The sequence below is a fragment of the Podarcis gaigeae genome (genome assembly GCF_964106915.1).
Source record: "Podarcis gaigeae genome assembly, chromosome: 7".
In the NCBI taxonomy this organism is placed as follows: Eukaryota; Metazoa; Chordata; class Lepidosauria; order Squamata; family Lacertidae; genus Podarcis; species Podarcis gaigeae.
In genome coordinates, this window is record NC_139683.1 from 6,657,267 (window position 1) to 6,681,331 (window position 24,065).

Consider the following 24,065-nt stretch of genomic DNA (forward strand, 5'->3'; position numbering starts at 1 on the left):
TCCTCAAATTGTTAATAATGCATAAGATATACAAAGTTCTTGCTTGTTTGCACCTCTTAGAAAGGGTCTTGATTTATATTCCTGTCCCACACCATTGGATTATAATGAGCCTTGTAGTTGGAAATTTCAATTGATGATACAGACAGGACTTAATTCATATTTTGACTAATAGAACTAAATAGGGGAACTGTCTACTATTTAATAAAAGATGCATTCAAATTGTCTCTAATGTCTGAAAAACAAGTCTGTGTGGTGTAATGTAGTAGGCAATGAGATCATCTTCATTTCCATGAATAACTTGGTGCATGGGGAAGCTTTAGTCATGGTGGCCTAAGCAGATTTGTGTGAAGATTGAAAAGGCTACAGGTTTTTGCTTTTTAAATGGGAAAGGGACAGCATCCCTACCCCCCAAAATGTCAATCCTCCTACAAACTCTCTGATTCCTTCCTTTCAGAAACGGATGACTATGCAGAGATTATAGATGAAGAAGATACTTATACCATGCCCTCAAGTAAGTAAAATGTTCATTCTGGAGTTTGTTGTATTCATAAACTTCAGAACAGCAATCAGCAAGCCGTTTGCAATTAACCCAGTTGAGATCCATTGGCTTCAGTTAGTTCAATTGGTTTTAGATAACTTATTGGTCAGAAGATCGATACATTTCAAAACCAGATGGCTTTAAAAGGGAAATGTTATGGGCAAGAATATTCTTATAGGATTTACACTCTGTTTTCTTCTTCTATCTGTGCTTGATTCATGAAACAAAGCTAACAATTAAACACCCTAGTAGAAATTAAGGGGGGGGGGTGAACCCATCAGGTTAGAAAATGAAGAACTGTAGACACCACGTAAACCATTAAAATTTAAAATGCATGAGGAAAAACTTGGTGTGGTATATCTGTTGTTAGCTTGTACCATTTCAGGGGAGCGCTCAAATGAGTTGAATGATTTCCCCACATTGGATGTCTGCAGCTAGCATGCCACCGGCAGACCCTGTTTATATGTTGAAGGAGTATTTGGGGGGAGCATTCAATCGCTTGAATCCTGCCTGCAGTCTGAAATACAGCCCAGTGACAAACAGCATTGCATTAATGGGGCTTTGGCTTGGCTGCTTTAGTGCTAAATTCAGTCTTGGATATTGTGGCACTGGTCGACTTCAGAACTTGCCTAGGCAAGCCAGGTCCATGAGTGCTTCTGTCTCTTCCCTCTTTCTTTTTTTCCTTTTGTGAGACCAGATGTGTGCTAGCCCCTGGAAATATCAGTTTGCAAGTGCAAGTTTTCAGCCTCCTCCCAAAGGAGGGAAAATGGCTGTGTGAACTGCTGAACTTGGATCTATGTAGGCCACCCTGGAAAGAAGAGTGGACATGAATGTAATAAATAAAAACCCCTTGCAGGGTTGGGTGTGGGGCTGGTTGGATGCTTCTATTGTTTTGGGCCATAGTAACGAGAGAGGGTAGATCTCAGAAGTGAGCACTGCATGTTCTGAAGCCCTATCCTAAAACATGCTGCACTTTGCAAATAAAGGCTGGGAACAGGGATTACCAATGACATCTTTGTCTCTTTTGGGTCATGAAGATGGTGGCAAAAAGAAATTAAGATTTTATACTTGTGGGGCTCACACTAAATTAATATACAAAGTCTCTGTGGGTTTTAAATATTAGAAGTATTTTCCAAGTGTTTTATGAATTTGAAGAAGCTATTTCTAAGGAAGTGTTTGATTTTTCTCTTAATTGCACTGCAGAAAGCTATGGAATAGATGAAGGTAACAGGAGATCCTTTAATAATCTCTGTGCTTGCAACTTTGGAATGATGTGATGGTGTCTTTTTTTAAAAATACCTTGACTTTATTAATATAAAATATTAATTAGCTTGATTGTGAGAATTTAGCCAATATATTTGATAGCTTTGGGATTTTAAAGAGGATAATGCATTAGTCAATTAAAAAATGTGTAGGACATATTAAGCCCATTTTTATCGTGTGAGCTGTCCTCACTTATTGTTACAAATACTGTACATGAAGTGTTATAGAATAAGACCTAAAGTACTTGTTTTGGAGGTAGCTGGCAGCAGAAATGAGAAATAAAGCATGTTTCCAAGTAAATAAATGAATTGATTGGAGATACATTGCTTCATGCTCTAGGAAACCACTGGTTTTCTTAGTAATATGCAGTAAACTATAGAAAAAAGTAATAAATAATACACAATCTCATTATGTCAATTTTGCATCAAATATCACCAGAATTTAGGTGTTGCTTTTGTAAATATCTGGTTCTTTTTATTATCTCCTTCCTTGCACCTCTTTAAAAATACTCCAGGCTGATTTGGTGTTTAACAGTGCAATCCTGTTAATGTTTACTTGGAAGTAGGTCTCACTTGGTTCAGTGGAACCTACTCTCAGGTAATTGTGCAAAGGATTCCAGCCTCAGGCACCCAAAAGACAATATAGCAGAGAACTCTTAAACATACTGTTTATGGAGGCTAACCCATATAATCTAGGCTACTTGCATTTCTTTCCATGTGGTCTTGTAGGTCATAATCCAATTAAGATGTTTTAATTATATTTATTGCATTAATAATAACTAAACACATTGGAACTAATTCAGTACGTCTGGATTTCACAGCATTCTTTTCAGGGTTTTCATTCGAACAGTTGTTTAAGAGGATTCTGCTGTGCAGACCGTATTTTTATAGATTGCGTGCAGCAAATTCTAATCTGTTTTTCAAATGCCAATCATTTGTGCGGCTTACTTTTGAATTTTTTGGCATCTTGTGGATTATTTCAGCTGAAAGCTTTTCATCAGTAGATTGACATTTAAATGGATTCTGTTTCAATAGCCAGGGATTATGAGATTCAGAGAGAACGGATTGAACTGGGACGCTGCATTGGTGAAGGGCAGTTTGGAGACGTTCATCAAGGAGTTTACGTGACCCCAGTAGGTATCCTTATTGTTTTCATACTTTTTCTTAAAGTGTATTCTCTTTCTTGTAATTATGCGTTCTGTGAAAACACTGTGTTTTATATACATTTGGTGGATAAACATTTATTATTTTATCCAGTAAGAGTAGTGAAAGAATCATAGAAGCATAGCTGTCAACCGTCCCTTGTGTGGCGGGAAAGTCCCTTATCCCAGCGCTGTGTCCCGCTGCTGTCCCTTATTGATGATGTCCCTTAAATTTCCCGGGTTTCAAAGAAAGCAGCTCCTCTCCCTCCCTGCCTACCGGCCAGGGAGGAGGAAGGCTTCAACTGTGTTGCTTGGCTGTATTGCTCACCCAATAAGGAGTCTAAGTACGACTGGGGGGGGGGGTGGAGCTTGCATGCCTTGTGCCGATCAAATCGGCTGCGTTGCCTGGGGACTCCCCTTTGCTCAGCACTTCCCAGCGGAGAGGTGGTGGTGGTTTTCCTTGCTGCATCCCCTTTGCTGGGTTGCTGAGCTGTGGGAACCACCTCTTGAGGCTTCGTTTGGCTGCTGGCTGGGCTTACTGCCCTTGGCTCGGAGGGGCTCAGAAGTTGAATATACCTGTGTCCGGAAAATCTCTTATTTTGGCTGCTGATTCCTTATTTTCGAGGCTGCTGGTCCCTTATTTTCAAATCTGTAAGTTGATAGCTATGCATAGAACTGTAGAGTTGAAAATGACCCCCGTATGGGGATTTAACCGTCAACCTTGGTGTTATCAGCACCATGCTCTAACCAAGAATTACAAAGGAGATCCACCACCTTTGTCTGGAGCCAACCTCTGACCTGGGAAGTGAAATATCATTCTGTCTTACTGCTTCACATGGCTTGGCAGGGATAGAATTCTTTAGTTTGGGCTTTCTGATTATTTGTGGAGCCTTCATTATTACTTGGCAGGGACGCAGGTGGCGCTGTGGGTTAAAGCCTCAGCGCCTAGGACTTGCCGATCGAAAGGTCGGCAGTTCGAATCCCTGCGGCGGGGTGCGCTCCCGCTGCTCGGTCCCAGCGCCTGCCAACCTAGCAGTTCGAAAGCACCTCCGGGTGCAAGTAGATAAATAGGGACCGCTTAACAGCGGGAAGGTAAACGGCGTTTCCGTGTGCGGCTCTGGCTCGCCAGAGCAGCGATGTCACGCTGGCCACGTGACCCAGAAGTGTCTCCGGACAGCGCTGGCCCCTGGCCTCTTGAGTGAGATGGGCGCACAATCCCAGAGTCTGTCAAGACTGGCCCGTACGGGCAGGGGTACCTTTACCTTTACCTTACATTATTACTTGAAGTGCATGACATGTTCCTTCATTCCTATTCATGAACTTGTATTTGAAGAAGCTAAAAGTCTATGGTACCTTGTAAGTCAAAGGGTATAGGGCAGGACAGTAGTTCTTCAACACCACATTTTGGGATCTACCCGGGCGGAGGGGAGAGAGAGAGAGAACTTTACATAATGTGGCTAAATGTTGCTCGTGTTAATCTGTCCAAGCCTACATGTTTGTACCTGTGTCTTCAAATAAGTTAGAAGCAGCCCTTATAATTCGTTGTCCATTAAAATACTTGTTTGCTATCATACACAGCCTACTGTTACTGCTGCACATTTCACACAAAAATTGAGGTAATTTGTATACAGGTTCCATTCCCCACTCCCCATATGTGAAATCACATAAAATGGGGAGAACCCTAGAGAGTCCTTCTGAAATGGGTAGGATTTCCTTGCAAGGTGGCGGATATAAATAGATACAGTGGTACCTCGGGTTACAGACGCTTCAGGTTACATACGCTTCCGGTTACAGACTCCGCTAACCCAGAGATAGTACCTCAGGTTAAGAACTTTGCTTCAGGATGAGAACAGAAATCGTGCGGCAGCGGGGGGAGGCCCCATTAGCTAAAGTGGTACTTCAGCATAAGAACAGTTTCAGCTTAAGAACGGATCTCCAGGACGAATTAAGTTCTTAACCCGAGGTACTACTGTATTTGGGTTTAAAGTGTGTGTGCTTGCACACTTGCTTGGGTGCAGACACAGAGACACAAACATGCCGTTGCAGGGGGAGTTTTTCATCACTCACTAAAAGTTGTGTCAGTTTGATTTCTCATTTTCTTAAGTTGTCTCAAGTTTGGACAAAGGTGGAGGAATCACCCAGAAATGTACCAGTGGATGCTAGTCTGCTTCCAAAATGACTCACAAGCTCTGTGTTTTTCAAAACTATTACAGAGTGAGAGAATGCTTAGCAATGATTTGTTGCAAATATGTTTTTAAAAAAATTTAAGATGTGTTCTATGCAACATTGTTAGAAACAACATTGCCAATGTATATGAATTAATTGAATGAAAATATACACTTGTAACTTACCATGATTTCTTGCAAAAAACAAACAAAAACCCTCTCTCATAGTTGTTGGTTATAGTTACAAAGAAACAAATACTCACAGGAGGTGACCATTATTTTTATATTGTGGTTTTTCTGTCTTGCAGGAAAACCCTGCCATGGCGGTTGCAATCAAAACGTGTAAAAACTGCACCTCAGACAGTGTGCGAGAGAAATTCTTACAAGAAGCCTGTAAGTTCTAAAATCACCTCCTCTTTACATTTCAGTAAGCCAAGGTGGGGAACGTGTATCATATGGCCACAAAATTTAAGATGCTCTTATAATTCTGAGAACCCTGCTTTTATTCAGTTATCTGTTTTTGAGAGCAAGTTTTCTAGCCTTCATTCTTCGTTATGTTGAAAACATAGCAGCATTAAATGATGAATTTTCAGAGTCAGAGGTATGTAAATAATGGCCCAAATTCATCATGAAAGCTGTAAGCTGACTTACTCTGAGCATTAAGTACACAAACCATCCTGAAACTAAAAGGTAATAAGTATTTTATATTTTTACCATATCACCAATTTTATAGCACTTGTGAAGTGCCATGTTTTATGTTTTTGTGCTTGCAACATCTCTGGCAGGTCATTGCAGCACACATTTTATTAACGGAGAACTGAACCTGTGGCCAGCTAGAAAGTGAACTTTATCACCACACTTTCATGTAGCTTGTATATTATGAGGCAGACCAATTCTGGTTCATGCTGCTGACAAGTTGAACCATTTGTGGCATGTTGAAGTTGTTACCCCAGCCTTTTCTGGGTTCCAAGCCAATGTCTGTGTTTTTAATAAAGCAATGCCTCAATTTTGAAAATAAATGTGGGAGCAACTAAAGAGGCAATGTGGCCATATGCATTCAAATTTTCCAGAAGGGGGCCTTGGCTTCTTTACAGTTTATAATGTAGTATAATGAGAGGGCAGCAAATAACACCAATATGCCTCAGAGCAGCTTCCATTACCTAAAGCTACTTTTTCCACACTTTAAGCATAACCAAAGTTTGGCTCATGCTCAGGGGTTGCATAGATGTATAAGTTTTGTTTTTTAGAAAAAACTTAGCGTCTTCATTATTTTGAGCTTTGCGTTCTATGACAGATTTGTGCAATTACTCTGTTCTGTTGCCATCAACCTTACATTAACTTGAAGTAGGGTTTTACTTACTGTATGCAGATATGTGCATATACAGATTGTTTTTAAGGCCACATATTTGAATTACTCTGATACCAATGTACACATAAAACCCTGAATTGCATATCAAGCCAAATAGACGGTTAGCACAGCTTGAGAAGCCGGGTTTCACTTTTTTATTTTCTAGCTGAATCTGCTGATACCAGAAATCAGGATTCTGCTGATATTAGAAATGACTCAAGTACTTTCTCATACTTTCCATCTGTGTGTAGAAAACACACACCTCATTTGAGAAAGGCCGTGGAGTTCCACACCTGGTTGTCTTGAGTTTTCAGTTCTTTCCTGCTTTCCCTCCCCCTAACTAACTTGTAATTAGATGCTGAATTTGGGGGAAGCTTTGCTTAAAATGAAACTGGAGGCACCTTGGATTGGGCCCAGAAATGAATTGGCAGCCAGTACAGCTGTTTTAAAACAGGGGTTATGTGAGATCTGGAAGGAACCACAACCAGCAATCTAGTTGTAAAGACATTGCAGTGTTTGACGCCAATGGTCCTTGTCAGGAATAACACTGTTCTCCTCACCCCCGCATAATCTAGCAACTCTTCAAAACCTAGACATATAGAAGGTGTGGATTTGATTCATAAATCTAGGATTTCAATAAACAGTTTAATCAGAGGAATAAGACATAATTTGTAACTGCGGCAAAAGCATGAGCAACCAATATAAAACTGCTATGTTTAATAAATGTTTTAGGAATGTTTCTCTGCCCGTTCTGAGATAAAAGGCTGGTGTTCCAGGTTTAGCTATAGAATGCTGTCTCTTCCACAGCATGAATAAATAGATGCACATTTTAGCAAGTGTGAGGTGTTGCTGTTTTTCTGATGAGACTGATAATAGAGCAATTATGCTCATAATAAATAAGATCTGATAAACACCAAAGCACCAAATGAGATTTTCTTGTGGACTCCATACACATGTCAGTGCTAAATTCTATCAGCACAGTAATAACATTATGAATCAATCCTAATTAGTTAACTATTCTTCCTCCTCCCTTTATGAAGGATAAATAGCTGAATTATTCATAAACATTGTGACTAGATAAGAAATGCTAAGGTGTCTTACAAAGAAGAAGAAGCTGGGCTTCAGTATTACTCTACTTATTTTACCACAATGCCTAGTACTAATTTTCTAGAGGGTCTCAACCCAACAGATTTTGTTGAGTTGGAGTACCTGGTTTAGTCCTATTGAAAGACACTGCTGACTTACAGTGGAAATATCAGTGGTGCTAAATTGCCACCTGTGATGTGCATTCATGTTCAATCTGTATTACATAAAGTGCTTCTGACGCTTCCGATTTCTTAGTCCAGAGTTTGTAACTTGAGTTCTTGTTCCCAGAAGTGTCATTGGCCCACCACCCTATCCTCTTTGAGATCACAGTGTGATTCTTAACAACAAAGCTTACTTTTCTCCATTCTAGTAACTATGCGTCAGTTTGATCATCCTCACATCGTCAAGTTGATCGGCGTTATCACAGAAAACCCCGTCTGGATCATTATGGAGCTCTGTACGTTAGGAGAGGTAGGAAAAGTTTGGTAGCTTGTTATGCCTAAGTCTTGCAGATGTTTTATAAAGAGATTTGGGAGGACTGCTTGTTTTGCCAGCCATGTATTTTCTGCTTGAATATTGTACTCCAAGACACTCATCAAAACTCTGCAGCTGCACAGTTTGGGGTTCAAATTCAACCCTGGAGTAATCAGGCCTAGCTGTGCTTGTGATGGGAGATTTGCACCTGTTTACCCTGGTGATGTTTGACTCATAGTCCTCAAAGGGGTTCTTTGTAGTTAAGCAGAGAGTGGAACTGATAATAAATTAAAACTTTCATACATGCTGTGCACAAGATGTGTATTAATGGATAACAAGTAAAACCATATTACCCTTGAGAGAGAGCTATTCCTAATAGATTTGCTTGAACCAGGTTATACAGTGGAATTGAGAATTGAACTAGGGTAACTGTTATGTGTAACAGATTACACAGCTCAGTTCCCTTCTAATGCTTTAGCATTATTGTTTGAAATTCTATTATTATCCCCTTAATGCTGTTCCCAACAGCTGCCGGCAACCTGTTTTCGTCTTCCTTCTTTTCCCCTGAAATGCTTTGATTCATATTACTTGTTAAAAAAAATACTGAAGTGATTGCTGTATTTGCCACTTCCTTCCACCTGACAAATTAATATTGTAAAGTGGAGGAGCGGGGGTTTCAATTCAGCGCTGTCAGCCAAATGCCACCAGTTTGGCTATATTGTGGGCTGTAGTCCAGTCCAGTGCTTTTGCTGCAGAATTGGGTGGACAGGGCTCATATCTGCCTTATGACCTCTTGGTCTCTTTTCACATCTTCTGCTAAGTGGTGTTTGGGCATGGGCATGTTCAGGAATGGTGGGAGTTGTAGTCCAGCGACATCTAGAGAGCCACAGGCTTCCACCCCGCTCTAAAGAGTCAAACAAAGACCAGGCAGTAAACAAGAAAGAGTCTCGGTGGGTGAAAGTGATCATCAGGCCCCATCATCCCAGGGTGAGGCATGAAGGAAGTAGTGCAACAACATTCTTAAGACCCAGGGAGTCTTAAGGTGAGGTAGGGATCACAGCAGAGGGCTGCTGGTTGCCGTGTATCTATGGGAATGGGGCTCAGGCAGAGCTCAACAAACCCACAAGAACAAGTAGGAAGAAGCGCGTGGGAGCATTCTGGTGGACATTGTGGGAAAAGGGAGCAAGGCCTGTTATGTGACTTTTTTTCAAGGGTTTCCAAATGCCTTTGGCAGGATAAATGCCCAACAGTATTGTAGCCCAAATGTGGCCATTGAGGGGGAAATACCGGCATGGATGGGGAGACTCCCAGGTTTTGTAGAGGTAAAAGAACTGGGGGGGGGGGGGGAGACTAAGGCTCACCCTCCAAAAAAAGAAAAAATAAGGCTGGGTATACTTAGTAGTCAGGGACGCGGGTGGCGTTGTGGGTTAAACCACAGAGCCTAGGACTTGCCAATCAGAAGGTCGGCGGTTCGAATCCCCACAATGGGGTGAGCTCCCGTTGCTCGGTCCCTGCTCCTGCCAACCTAGCAGTTCGAAATCACGTCAAAGTGCAAGTAGATAAATAGGTACTACTCCAGCAGGAAGATAAACGGCGTTTCCGTGCGCTGCTCTGATTCGCCAGAAGCGGCTTAATCATGCTGGCCACGTGACCCGGAAGCTGTACGCCGGCTCCCTTGGCCAATAAAGCGAGATGAGTGGCGCAACCCCAGAGTTGGTCACAACTGGACCTAATGGTCATGGGTCCCTTTAACTTTACCTTTATACCTATTATAGTCACTGAACTGCTGGTTTCTGTTCTGGAGCTTGGGAGACAGAAAATGGGGTTGTGTTGAATATTTTGGAACAATAAATAAAAGCACCCCGGACAGCAACATTTTGTCACAGACCCCACATATTCATTCAGCTATGTTTTTATTTTGCCTGAACTTTCTCTCTCTCTTTCATCCATAAAGCTGCGGTCGTTTTTGCAAGTAAGAAAATACAACTTGGATCTGGCATCTTTGATACTGTATGCTTATCAGCTTAGCACAGCACTTGCCTACTTAGAGAGTAAACGATTTGTACATAGGTAAGACATCTTCAACCTGCAAAATTTTAGTTTCAGACCCCCAAATGCATACGTTTGTTTGCCTTCTTTAGCAGCCAGACTGTTTGGCTATACTGCTTAAAGATAGGAGAAATGTTTTGTTATCTAGAACTGCATCTTAACATTGGCTCCTGGGATAGCCCCGCGAAGCCTCCTCAGGGCAGCAGGATGAAGGCTCCCCGTGCCCTGAAGAGGCTTTGCGCGGCTAAGTCAGAAGCTAGAACAGCAAGAGGGAGCGCTGCGCAGCAATCCCTCTTGCTGTCCTGGCTTCTGGGATAGCCGCGCAGCCTGCATTCGCTCCATAAGACGCACACACATTTCCCCTTACCTTTTAGGAGGGAAAAAGTGTGTCTTATAGAGCGAAAAATACGGTAATTTATTAGAACTTAATTTACTGTGTGAATAAAAATACTCCCAAGTTTAGAATAAAACTCTGAAGTTCCAAAATTCATTTCCCTCTGCTCCCCTGTTGGGGATGCAGCTGCACTCAAGAGACTTAGTGAAGAGTGACACCTGCTGGACTGCCGCTTTTTAGTATTTAAAAAAAAAATTGCAGCAAGTGAGTCTGCCAAGACATCTTCTGGCGATTTGCAAATGCAATTTTGAAACCCTTTCAAAACGTGAGAGCTTATCAGCAGTGTTCTTAAGAGCAGGAAGAACTATACTCATGCTGTTTTCTGCTGCAATTAAACTGAAAACCAGTAGAAACAACCCCTCAGATTTCTAAGTAATAAGAGTGAATAAAATGTTGCATTAAATATGGATGACAGAAACATCTGGATGGCACTTGGTTGGCAAAGGCTACTTTAGTTTGTTCAAGGACTCCATACACTCCATCTTGTAATCCTCACAAAATCCCAGTTAGACCTGGGATTAAAGCCACCTTCTAAGTTTATGCTGGAGCTGAGATTGAAACTGGGGGTTTCATGAACAATAATTTGGGAAACAGGAAGTGTAAGCTCCCTACTGTAGTGCTAAAATGCATTTTGCACTTCCTCTTTGGTGTGAAATGCAAGCTTTTTTCACCATGAGGAGAAATGGGAGAGTTCTGATTTATACGGTGAGAGAGGTATGAGCAACAGAAATTTGGAAACTCTTGTACTTCCCAGATGTTGTGATTCTCCAAGCACCTGCTATCACTCAGAGGCACATGAGTGGATTGGTACTTTACTAGCTTAAAGAATGGGCTATAATTGCTCTTCATGTTGAAAAAATTGTGTGTACGGTAGAGGCAAGAGTCTGAAACTAATGAAGATTTTGTAATTCAACTTCACATGGATAAGGCAAGATCAGCAGAGAGGCGCCCTAGATTTGAAGGTGTTGCACACACTTAACATAAAGAAGGTCTCAATTCAGTGAATTACACTGAATTTTTGGTAACAGGGCAAAGTCTGACTTCTGCAGATGGTTATCTTAGAGGAACATCGATTTGGCTGGGCATAAGGTAGTTTCTTGCATACTCACATTGTTTTCTCTGTGGATCCTAAACAGACTTTCATATACTATGTTGCGTGTGCACAGAGTGTGGACAGGGTGGTAGGCTAGTGCTGCTCCAGTCCGTTGTGTCACGGCTGCTTACCAGGGGGTAGAAGGGGAGGGGTGGCGTGGTGCAAACACACTGGCAAGAGCACCAGATTGACTCCACCAGTGTGTTTGAACCACAGTGCCCTCTCCCCTCCCCTCCCTTTTTGCCTAAGTTGCAGCAGTGTGACCTACTGGAGGTCAGGTGAACAGTCCGATATTGGTAGTGCACTTGTCATTTCTACCAGGAGAGATAACTTGGGTTAGTAAGGGAGAATGATGTTAGATTTCAGTGTGATGAAATGCACAGAATATTGCTAATAGTCAAAACTTTTGATGCCTTAAATTTATGTGAAAGGAAATAACTGTTGTGTCCTCTGGCAGGGATATTGCTGCTAGAAATGTGCTTGTGTCCTCCACGGACTGTGTGAAATTAGGTGACTTCGGTTTGTCCCGGTATATGGAAGATAGTACGTATTATAAAGGTAAGAAAGGGGAATGTTCAGCAAGGCATGGTTTCTAAAATGTACTCGGCGTCATTGTATTTACTAAGTCAGTTGATTTTAAGATGGTACATGTGACATAATACAGAACCACAGTATAATGGCAAGTAAAATCAAACCCATCCCAGTTTAAAAAATAAACCAATGTTGTATAAATACATTTGGAAGAAGCCAGGAAAATGTTATTTCTGCAAATTATTCTGCTTTGCAGCTTTCTTAAATAAGTAACCAGATTGTATCTGCCCAATGACATTCAGCACCTGTCGGTTTAAAATATCACACTTTCCTTAGAATTGCACACCTGATTTATTTTAATGGAGAGTTAGGGAGCCAAGCTGCATGCATTCTGCCCTCTGTGGTGTATGTGGAACAACAATCCAGATTCTGGGCCAGCCTAGTGAAAAACAAGGCCTGTAAACTTGGAAGAAGTCAGAGTGCATGTGAGTACCAAAGAGATCAGATGGCAGAAAAGCCTGTCGCAAGGCAGTGGCTTAGCAAGACAGGACAGAGGAGTGCAGCAGGAGATGAGTAAACAGCTACCAAAGGGGCATCATAATCAGCAATACAAGTGGCTCAGTGCAGCTTGACCGTAACATTAGGCTTTTAGTCTCTGCTGTTACTTATACTCCTTTCATGAAAGTGCAACTGTGAGGCACCTTCCTTGGTCTTCGTCTTTGTAATTGACGCTACACTCTGAGAAGCACGGCACAAAAGGATCTTTACAAATGGCCAGGAGAAAGAACACTGCGTATACTATTGAAGATAATCAGCTGAATATACTTTAGCATTAGCAGTTCACGGGTCTTCAGTAGTCGTGATTTATACCTTCCAGCTTCCAAAGGAAAATTGCCTATCAAGTGGATGGCACCAGAGTCCATCAACTTCCGACGTTTTACCTCAGCCAGTGACGTCTGGATGTTTGGTAAGTGATGATGAGCTCCGTTTATAGGGTTGTTGTTTTTTATGTGAACCACTTACAGGCTTTCATTTCCCATATATTTCAAACTGACAAGTTCCCTCCATCCTTGTGGAAGGATATTAAAGGATTTATCGGGTGCAATGTACCTCTGGATTTTGCACACAGACCTACATACATTGCATCATTCTGCTGCGTCCATGTCAGTGAGGCTGGGCAACCTAATGACAGGGTGGAAGGCAAATTTTGCTTTTACTGTGGCGTGTGATTTACTTTTCCCATAGGAAGAAATGATGAGCATTTGCGTATGTGGGAGCAGGGATACCATTGCCGTTTGGGCTTCATGGTGGCCCAGTAACTGAGAGTCAGTAAATTGGTTGCCTTGGGACACGCCTTGTCTCTGGACAAGGTCTCTCCCTCCTGAAAGGTTCAGAATTGTAGTCTGGAGGTGCTGTTGGATCAACCATTGCTCCTGGATTCCATGTTGGAGTGCCTTTCACCTGCTTTGGGTGAAAAGCCAGATACCTAGTATAGCCCTGGCCGTTGTTAGACATGCTTTGGTAGCTTTCATATTAAACTTTAGTAATACACACAATGTGATGAAGTTGCTTTGTTAAATGACTCAGAAGCTTTAGCTAGTGCCGGATGTGGTGTTCTGCCTTGCATATGTTGTTTATCTTGAAGTAGCTGCTGTAGAGTAGCTCCTGATACTCTCCAACTCTCTCCCAAGAGGAATTTATTCTTCCTTTTCTGTCTTTACAGAGATGGGTGAAGACAGGTTTTTCAGGCAGCCTTTGGTGTTTGATTCTGCTTCTTGTGGTAGTTCTGCTTGTGTTCATTGATGTTGTTGTTTTACTTTACTTTGTAAGCTGCTGTGACGTTTTATGAGTAGCAAAACAGCATAAAAATGGCAATACTGATTAGTAGAACTCCACCCCCTCATCTACAAAGCTCGATCCTTGGTTATCTTGCCCATGCTAAATTGTGATGCAATATCAGTGGTTCTTGCTGTAGGTGTGTGCGTATGTGTGCACATACGTATATACACAAATATTCATTCATTCACAAACACTCATTTATACTGCATAGACAAACAAAGGTGTGAATACAGCTAGGCTCTGGAAGTTCTTAAATTCTTCTGTATTTATTTCTGTACTTGGCAAGAGCCAGGAGAGGTTTCATCCCTTGTAATAAGCTGAGCATATGCCAAAAGGGGTGGGTTGATATCAGCCTCACTGTGCTTAGTAAAAGCATGGTGCAACAAAAACAAGCTCATTTATTTGTACTTTTTGGTTCATAATTATTTTTATATTGCAGTTGGAGCATTCTTTCTTCAGTAATTTATTTTTTAATTGGTCACAGGAAAGGCATTGTGGGTAGAAAGCCCCAGCTATTAACAGCTCCTAAGGCAATTTTTGTTGGATTACCCATGTTAAGCATAGTTTCGATTGAAACTACTTTGTCTCTTGGTTCAGCTTTTTTTCTTTGTTGAAACTTAACCTCAGACTGAAATACTGTCAAGAACCGTCCACAAGTAAGAACAAGCCTGTGGGAAATGTGGAAAACAAGGATTGCTTATTCTTTATCATTATGACTAGGATGGTGAAGTTTAACAGGCTGATTGATTAACCAAAAATTTAGTTGAATGAGTGGTTAAGGCCAGTTTGAGTAAGTGGGGCTGAAAGTGTAGAGCACACTTCTTTTTTAAGGCAGCTTTCGGTTTGTGATAAGTTAATAAGAAAGGGAAGTATTAAACATGGCCTTTTAGTGTAGTAATGAGTATGTTTCTTAAAGAAAGGTACTATTTCACACTTCTTCAGCACTTGGGGGGGTCCATTTTGAGGCTTTGTTAATATAGATTAAGTTGAGCTTTTTATGCCAATGAAATATGTTAATCAATTTACTTCCTTCGTTATTATAGTGTTGTGTTTTTTTTAAGTTCAACTTTTCTTCTAATAAAGCAGGAACTTCTGGCCAGACTTGCCCCACCAGACGTTCCCATTTGACCTGCCAGGCCATTTTGGCAAGCCATGTCCACCTGTCCAAATCTTATATATACTTTCCCACAGTACCCTCATCTTGTCTAGATTAAGCCCAGACAATATGGTTGAAAAAACGTAGCTTGTTGGGTTTAGATTGGGAAAGTAGATACCTTTTGCCCCTTGGTATCCCAGCAACTGTAACCCTGTCTATTCCGAGAATAGGTTTTATCCTAGATGTGTCTGTCTCCTCCCAAAATGGGAGTGCACACATAAGTAAGAATTTCCCTTTTTACAGTTAATCTAGTATATCTTTCCTTTATGTGGTTGGAGCATAAATTCCACGGTGAATATTCATGGTTCAGAACAACAGATAGGTAGTCTGCTGAGGCAGATTTCTGAACAAAAACGCAAGTGTTTGTTGAGAGGTTGCACAATTTCCAACTCATTATTGCTAGCTATTGTTCAACAACTCAGTCACCCCTTTATCTGTATGCCTGAGAAAACAAATCCTTTCAAAACTTTATTAGCTAAGTCTTTAACCTGGCTGATAATTTCCCCCCAAATACTCTTGTTTCAGGTTAACTGCTCACTTTTTGTTTTCAATTTCCCAGGTGTGTGTATGTGGGAAATTTTAATGCATGGCATAAAGCCCTTTCAAGGAGTGAAGAACAATGATGTGATTGGCCGCATTGAGAATGGCGAGCGGTTACCAATGCCTCCGAACTGCCCTCCCACTCTGTACAGCCTTATGACCAAATGTTGGGCATATGACCCCAGCAGGCGGCCGAGATTTACGGAACTTAAAGCTCAGCTGAAGTAAGAATCGCTTTCTTGTCTGCTAGCATCTCATGTTATGTGCTAATCTTGTTATGTTAAGATATTGGCTTTAAAGGGATTGTGTTTGTGAGGGAGGAGGATGGAGCGAGGGATCGATGGCATTATTTTGAAATAAAAATGTGCTTGTTTGTGCTTAGGATATACTGTACTTTTCCATGTATAAGATTGGGTTTTTTCCCTAAAAAATAATGTCCAAAACCTGGGGGTGTCTTATACACGGATAGATTCCTGCCCCCCATTTTCTTATATCTGAGTTCCCCAAAAGACATGGGGGCATCTTATAGATGGAAAAATACGGTAACTATTTTAAACAAAAGCATTTTTGAAAAAAATAATAATCTTGGAATATTTGAATCAAATATTTGGTGTGACTGTTCTGTTTCATAGCCTCCCATCAGTACATATTATGTTTGTCAGTCCCATTGAATACCTACCAAGTGCTACTTCCAGAATGAATTCACCTTCAGTCATCTTATTTCCTTTCCCCCATGGTTTTACTTATCTACCTTTTTTTCATAGAATCTGTGGTTGATATCCTCCCCCTCCTTTTTATTATTTTTGTTGTGGAGGGTGAATTTGACCATACAGTCCTGCAGCTTGACTCTTGGAGCATGTGAATTTGAAGGGCTCAATAGGCACTCCAACCCCTTTTACAACTGCTTTGCAGATAGTACCCTAAATTCTCACTTTTCTGTTGCTTAAAATAGTGTTCACCTGGCTTTTTTGTTAGGGCTTCCAAGACAGTGGCCACTAATAGTAGTGAGCAGTATAACGATATAAGGTAAAAGGTAAAGGTACCCCTGCCCGTACGGGCCAGTCTTGACAGACTCTGGGGTTGTGCGCCCATCTCACTTAAGAGGCCAGGGGCCAGCGCTGTCCGGAGACACTTCCGGGTCACGTGGCCAGCGTGACATCGCTGCTCTGGCGAGCCAGAGCCGCACACGGAAACGCCGTTTACCTTCCCGCTGGTAAGCGGTCCCTATTTATCTACTTGCACCCGGAGGTGCTTTCGAACTGCTAGGTTGGCAGGCGCTGGGACCGAGCAGCGGGAGCGCACCCCGCCGCAGGGATTCGAACCGCCGACCTTTCGATCGGCAAGTCCTAGGCGCTGAGGCTTTAACCCACAGCGCCACCTGCGTCCCTGTATAACGATATAGCACACTATAAAAATAATAAAAGTAAAAACAAAAAGCCTTTAGAAGTCCCCTCCTAAAAATGAATAAAAAATGAGCACAGTCACACAGTAAAAACAACCAGTCACTGTCTTTGTAAAGGCCGTCTGAACTAGCTGTTTTGGGATGAGAAGTGTTAGGGTCAGGCCAATTCCCCCTTTGCCCCATAGGAGGTAATTCGGTCCTTGTAGTGCCTCAACCAGAAAGAAATTGTTCCCATGTGCTTGGTGTAGAGACATGGTGTAGGGTTTCAGATACTGAGTGAACAGGCAGAGATGTACAGGATGAGATGAATTGTTAAGAGGTGCTGAACTCCCTATATTCTAGCTAAAAATACACTGACATTTTACGTATGTGTCAAGAAGTAAACACTGCTTCCTGTTTCACCTGAACAGGCGGAGTAGAGGATTGCTGTTTCTTAGAAGAACTTTTATATTTTTCACAAGTCTTTTTTCTCCCTTCTGTGGACAAAGATCCCTTGGCCTTGCTTTCACTCCATAAAGGCTATGTCAGCCCTTTTACTTGCAAGGGTTGAAAATTCTCTGCTGGTGATGCAACCTTGGGCAGTCGTAGAGCACATTACAAATATTTTATTTCCATGCCCTTGGAAACCAAATTGTTTAGAAGGTTTTCTTTTTTTGCATCTGCTCTTGACTAATTCACACATTATGGTAAGCCAGAGTTAATGTGAGGAAATAAATATAAATTAAGAAACACAACTCTGTCCTACTACACTAGCCTGAAGAACTTTGAGAAGATTGCCTTCTGTTTAGTAATACAACAACATGTAATTCCCTTTTAGGGCATGGACAAGGGTCACAGGTTATTGTGGCTAGTTGGATAATGGTATTTTCCTGAAAAATGCATTCTGATGGCTATTTCAAATAAAATGTCAACTTTGCTAAGAAAATTAGTTGAATGCCTTCAAGCTGTTTAAGATCTGGCAGGGTAAGCTGCAAGACAAGACATGCTCCGTTACTTACTGTGCAACAAATAACGTTCAGTTTGGGAAAAATATGGCTCAAACTGACTTTCCTGACCTCCTGTGAATTCTAGCTTTAAAATGCTAAGAGTGCATTAGAACAGCTGTATAAAGGCACAGTCAAAAATATCTCCAGACATTGTGCTGTTCCCATCTATGGACTGTCCCTCCCAGTGGCCAAACAAAGGCAGTTTTATGTGTTATTTTTAATCCTTTGCTTCAAGCAGATTAAAGCTTCTCAGAGTCATTTCCATTTCACACTCTTCTTTGTCAGGGCAGAGACAAAAACAACTGAGGATTGCCTTCATTTCAGCAGATCAGGATTTGGGGGCAGGGTTGCTTTGATGCTCCCTATTTTAAAGTCTTGCTGTAGGGCTCCAAAATTGGGGGTTCATTTATCAGCATTGACTGGGAGTTACACCAGGAATCTGTTCTGAGAGTCATGGCTCAGTCTAGCTTTTGGATTTCCAAAATAATTAGAGAGTTTTTCAGAGCATGTGTGAAACCCTTACCACCGATGACCACAGCTGGTTTCCACACATGAATTTGGGCCTTGGTTTACAAATCCTTTTTCAGAAGGCCACTTTTAGGAGGGAGCAGAGAATGGTAATGGGCAAAGCCCTCTTGAATGTCGCTTGCCATATCCTGTACCCTATTTTTTAGGTCAACCACTGCCAACCTTGTGTTCTCCAGATGTTTTAGGCTGCAACTCCCATCAGTCCCAGCCAGGTCTTAGATTTGATCCCCAGTATCCTCAGGTAGAACAGGGACGCGTGTGGCGCTGTGGGTAGAACCTCAGCGCCTAGGACTTGCTAATCGCATGGTCGGCGGTTCGAATCCCTGCGGCGGGGTGAGCTCCCGTCGTTCGGTCCCAGCTCCTGCCCACCTAGCAGTTCGAAAGCACCCTTAAGTGCAAGTAGATAAATAGGTACCGCTTTATAGCGGGAAGGTAAACGGCGTTTCCGTGTGCTGCGCTGGTCCGGCTCGCCAGAGCAGCTTCGTCACGCTGGCCACGTGACCCAGAAGTGTCTGCGGACAGCGCTGGCTCCCGGCCTCTAGAGTGAGATGAGCGCACAACCCTAGAGTCTGTCAAGACTGGCCCGTACGGGCAGGGGTACCTTTACCTAGCCTCAGGTAGGATTGGGAAGACATCTGAAACCCTGGAGTCTGCCAGTCAGTGTAGACCAGGCATGTCCAAAGTCTGTTTTGGGGGCCTAATCCGGCCCGCCAGTTGGTTTAATCTGGCCTCTGTGGCAGTTTTTTATTTTCTGTGGTAAAATCCTAAAAAAGCTCAAGAACTTCAATCTTAAAAATGCTCAAGAACTTCAAACCTAAACAAAGGTCAGTAACTTTGGTCGGCCCTCACGCATGTTCACTTCATCAAATCTGACCCTCTTTGAAAAACGTTTGGACACCCCTGGTGCAGACCAACCTTGCTTTCTCCAGATGTTTTGAACTACAACTCCAATCAGCCCCAACCAGCACAGCCATGAAGACTGCACCAGATTTTTGGTTCAGGGGCTAGATTTAGCTCAGGGTTCACTAGTATTGATCCTTGGAATGGCAGATGGGAGGCATTACTCAAAGGCAAACTTTATGCATGGCTCTTCAGCTTTTAGAAGTTAAGCATTTTCAAAACTTGTCATGCAAGCATACAGGCAAGGTTGCTTTGGAGGAACCAGGGCAATGTGTGTGTGAGCACCTCTGTAAAGCAAACTAGAAATACATAGAAAAGAAAAGGGTTGATTCTAAATTTGAAAGCGAAAAATGTCATGAATTCTTGCTGCATCTGTTTAGACTTACTATTACTGAGTGTTGGAGACACCACGGTGATGTGCATAGATAGCTTGCCAGGCATGCAGCTAAGAAATCAGGATTCCCATTTTTAGCTGGTTGTAGCTCTACATGTTTTTCATTGTCTTGGCTATTGACTGTCTCTTGTAAGTTGTGGCTTTTAATGAGCTAGTGTGTTGTGGTCATGAGCCCCTATTTCTTCCACCCTTCCCCAAGTAGAATGACAGAAGTTTCCATCCAACTGTTACAACAGACAAATAAACAAATGGTTTGTTCATCATGTGTACATGGAGACCAGTTTCTTGAGGTTTGCAGCTGTCATGACAGTGCTCTTTAAAGCAAAGGTGCTGCTAGGATTTGGATTGTTAACTGGGGTGTGCAAAAGGTGGGGGCAAATAGCAATAAGACAGATGGGCTTTCCCTACCCCAGACCCAGAGAACTGGGGATATTTAGAGAGAAATACTGCTGTTCATTGTATGTATGAATATGTACATAACACAGCTTATCCTGTCTTTACCTTAGCTAAACAGTTTTTGCAAGGTGTTGTATTGTTTTAAAAACATGCAAGACCCATTTGAGCATTTCAGCAAATGTGTGTGTGCTTTGTTCTCAAACCACACTCAACTCACTAAAAGTAAACAAACAAAAACAGTTGTTCATCTCCAGACCAAATTTACCTGGTATTTTGCTGCTGGAGCAGACCCATAAGGGGAAAAAATATATTTGGTCTGATTTATTCTATCTTTGTGGTAGTAGCAGGGTGTGTTCATTTGGAGCCTACTGAGATTGCAGGGCAGTAGGCTCAAAATCCATTTATTTCCAGCAACCAGATGAAATAAATTGCTATCTGAGTTTCTGCCTTCTCCATCCCTATAGAAACTGCAGAGTGGTTTTACATTTGGCAGAGCGGAGAAGCAGAATCTAATAGCCAATCAAGGAGGAATTTATTTTTAAAATGAGCAAAGGACTAAGGCAACTTTCATCACTTTATTCCAAGTGGTTAACTGGGGGAGCTAGACGAGGAGGGTATAAATCCTGAACAGCCTTTAGAAACTCCTGACTGGCAACCCAAAGTTGCTGTGCTGCCAAACTGATTAGTTTGTGGCTCTGTAGAGACCAGTGTGGAAATGATCGGATCAGCTTCGAACTCCTTAGAATATATGTAGCACAGGATACTGTAACTGCTCAGTAAATCTTGGAAGCTGCTGCATGCCAAGTCTTTTCAAGATGGCTACTATCCAAGTTGGGTGATTTGCATGGCAGGAAGGGGAGTGAATTTCTGAAGAGGCAGCAAATCTTCAATTAGTCACTTCAAGTGGGAAAGATGTGGTAAGTAGCTGAGCAATAGAGGAGGTAGTACTCTTATTTGTTTTACTGGAGAAATTCCTTCTGTTCTCTGTTAGAAGCCTATCACAGTTTTTGTTTGAGCTTGTCTACTAGTAAAAAGTTAAGCAATAGGAGTTTTAGATGCAGTTTTAAGCATTTGATGTTATATTCAACATTACTAATAGAACCTTAAATACCTTTCTGTCTTTCTTAAGTCTGAAGCTTCTTTCGGACTTTTCAGAGATGCAACAATCTTATTTTACATGTGGTGTATGAATGTTTTCAAGCAAGTACGTGCTTGATTAATTGCCTCAGTATAATTACACTGGTGCCATTAGATCAAAAGGAATGTGGATATATAGATATTTTCAGTGTTCTTCTGTGGGATCACCCGTAACTTTCTAAATATATCTCTCATTGCCATATGTCTTGATGTTTTATGAGTCTTGCGTTTCAAAATGCAGTTGCTAATTTCACAAAGGCATTCTCCCCACACCCCCATTTCCCCTCCCCACTATTAGTCTTACGAAGCCTAACCGTTTCTATTGCTGTCTAAAAAGAAGACATATTTGTCTAGCAAATTCCTTACTTGTCTGCCGTCTGGAACCATTGGTTTGGGGAATGTGCTTGGAGGAGACTTGAGGACGGCATCTATTACATTCTGAGCCAGAATGCCATTTATCTTCAGTGCAACATTTATTTCCCCCCTAGTACAATACTGGAGGAAGAGAAGCTGCAGCAGGAGGAGCGTATGAGAATGGAATCAAGGCGACAGGTTACGGTGTCCTGGGATTCAGGAGGATCAGATGAGGCTCCTCCCAAGGTACAGAAGATGGGTTTCTCTCATATCCTTTGTACTAAAACTGTGTGGCTTCTTAATTCCAGGAGTAAGCACCACAGGCCACATCTGGATACAGAGCCTTTGAATCTCTGTTGTTAAAGTGCAGGCAACTACATTATTTTTTCTTTTTTAAAAAAGCTGTCTTCCTTTGCTGCAGAGGTCCTTTTGAAAAAGTCCTGAAAGAAAGAAAGAAAGCTTAAAGGTAGCAGAAACAGAAAGAAATACAAATTAGTTCTTAGATATGTCTTCTTTAAGAAATAACTTGTTATTTTTCTGTACTTGAAAGTTGAAAAGTATTACTTAAATAATGTAAAAAAAAAGTGAAACTGACATGCAACATCTGATGTTGATTATCTATTGACTGAAATTTAGAATAAGTGTGATTTCAGTAAGTCCTACTCATTTGGTTCACATTTTGTTATCTGCTTTGCTGAAACTTGGTATAGTTCATGACATGTTCCCCATAAACCTCTATGAAGACATTAACCGGGTCTGATAGTAGGTGAACTTTCAGTGGTAATACGTCAAGTGGTTGCTCACTCTTCTCTATGTTCTCATTGTCCTCTTTAGAATCTCCTCCCAGGGGCACCCAGATTATCATTGTATTATTTTACCTGGGGATTAAACCTTTTCATTTTTGTCTTGCCTGACTGCTTGTAAATAGCTGGCTTGTGAGACATCCATAAAGTTTTATTTACGACATAATAGCACGCCATTCAGAAATGAGTTCATTCCATTCTAATTTATACTGGGGCTTATCCCTTGCTCAGTGGATGGTGAGACCATTTTCAGATGTTTTGCTTACATCTGTTTTTACTTCATCAGCCTTTCCCTCAATGCTGATGTACATGCGGCAGATACCTATGCTACATAAAATGTGAGTGGGCTGCCAATGTGTCTCTGCCTGAGGATTGGTTGTAGGCAGGCTGGGAAGGGGTATTTGTTCAGTAGTAGAGCACATGCTTTGCACGCCATAAGGCTCCAAAAGACCCCTGCCTGAGACCTTGGGTGCATTGCTGTCTGTTGGATTAGAGACTATTAAGACTAGATGCTTGGATATGTTTGGAAGAAGCTAATTGATTGGATCCATTTCATTCTGGCTTCAGGCCTGATCACAGCACTGCTTTGGTTATCCTAGTTGATGACATTTGTTGGGAGAGAGATGGAAGGAGTGCATCCCTGCTCGTTCTCCTTGATCTCTTGGTGGGTTTCAATACTGTTGACCATGGTATCCTTCTGAAGTACCTCAGGAAGATGGGGGTTGAGGGTACTTTACTTCAGTGGTTCTGATCCTACTCCTAAGGCCATTTCCAGAAGGTAGTTATGGGAGGCTATTGTTTGGCATTGTGCAAGTTGTCCTGCGGTGTCCTGTCTTGTCCTCCATGCTATTTAATATCTATATGAAACCACTTGGAGCTGTCATCAGATTTGGAGTGAGGTGTCACCAATATGCAAACGACACCAAGGTCTACTATCTGTTCCATCTGAAACAGGAGAGGTGGTCACAGTGTTAGACCACTGTCTAGAGACAACGTTAGGCTAGATGTGGGCCAGTAAATTAGAACTGAATCCTGAAAAGAAAGAGGTGCAATATGTCCCAGGTTCTTGAGTATGGGAAGTGAGGAGACTGCCTGTCCTGGTTGGTTGCACAATAACTTGGTTGCACGATAACTTGAGGGTGTTCCTGGATTCAGTCTGGCTTGGAGTGCTTTTTTCCAGCTCTATCTAAATTTTAAAAGCATATTGCGTGTTCCTTTCTTAGTTACCATGGCTTTGCCCTTCAGAACACAGAAGGCAATAAAATCAAATGAACAGAAGTTTGCACTGACCCTGTAGCCGAGCCATTTTGAATTACTGTACTCTCATGGTGAAGTGCTTTGAATAACTAATACGTACATTTGCAGAAGTAAACAAATGGCATGAGTTGTAGCAAGCTGCCACTAGTATTTTACAACATTGTTTGATGGTATTAAACTGTTAAATTCTTAGAACTAATCTGAGTGGATAATAGGTTTCTTTAAATTAATGAATGAAGAATTACAGCTTGATTAAGAGAAGCACAACACTAAATCCTTTGAAAGCTGTGG

General features: G+C 41.8%; 1 protein-coding gene across 31 annotated transcripts in view; it reads left to right on the forward strand.

Annotated features, from left to right (window-relative positions):
- PTK2 (protein tyrosine kinase 2) overlaps positions 1-24,065 on the forward strand; it is a gene marked incomplete at its 3' end in the record, with an annotated part of 197,114 nt that overhangs the window by 145,025 nt on the left and 28,024 nt on the right. For 18 of the 31 annotated variants that reach the window (XM_083749045.1, XM_083749044.1, XM_083749038.1 and 15 more), the window contains 9 exons: positions 455-511; positions 2,836-2,933; positions 5,416-5,500; positions 7,912-8,012; positions 9,970-10,085; positions 12,009-12,109; positions 12,960-13,049; positions 15,637-15,841; positions 21,849-21,960. In XM_083749045.1, coding sequence (XP_083605171.1) covers positions 455-511; positions 2,836-2,933; positions 5,416-5,500; positions 7,912-8,012; positions 9,970-10,085; positions 12,009-12,109; positions 12,960-13,049; positions 15,637-15,841; positions 21,849-21,960 — 965 coding nt within the window. Of the gene's footprint in view, positions 1-454; positions 512-1,741; positions 1,763-2,835; positions 2,934-5,415; positions 5,501-7,911; positions 8,013-9,969; positions 10,086-12,008; positions 12,110-12,959; positions 13,050-15,636; positions 15,842-20,986; positions 21,141-21,848; positions 21,961-24,065 lie in introns of those variants that run through there. The other 13 variants (XM_083749058.1, XM_083749029.1, XM_083749057.1 and 10 more) reach the window with 2 other exon arrangements.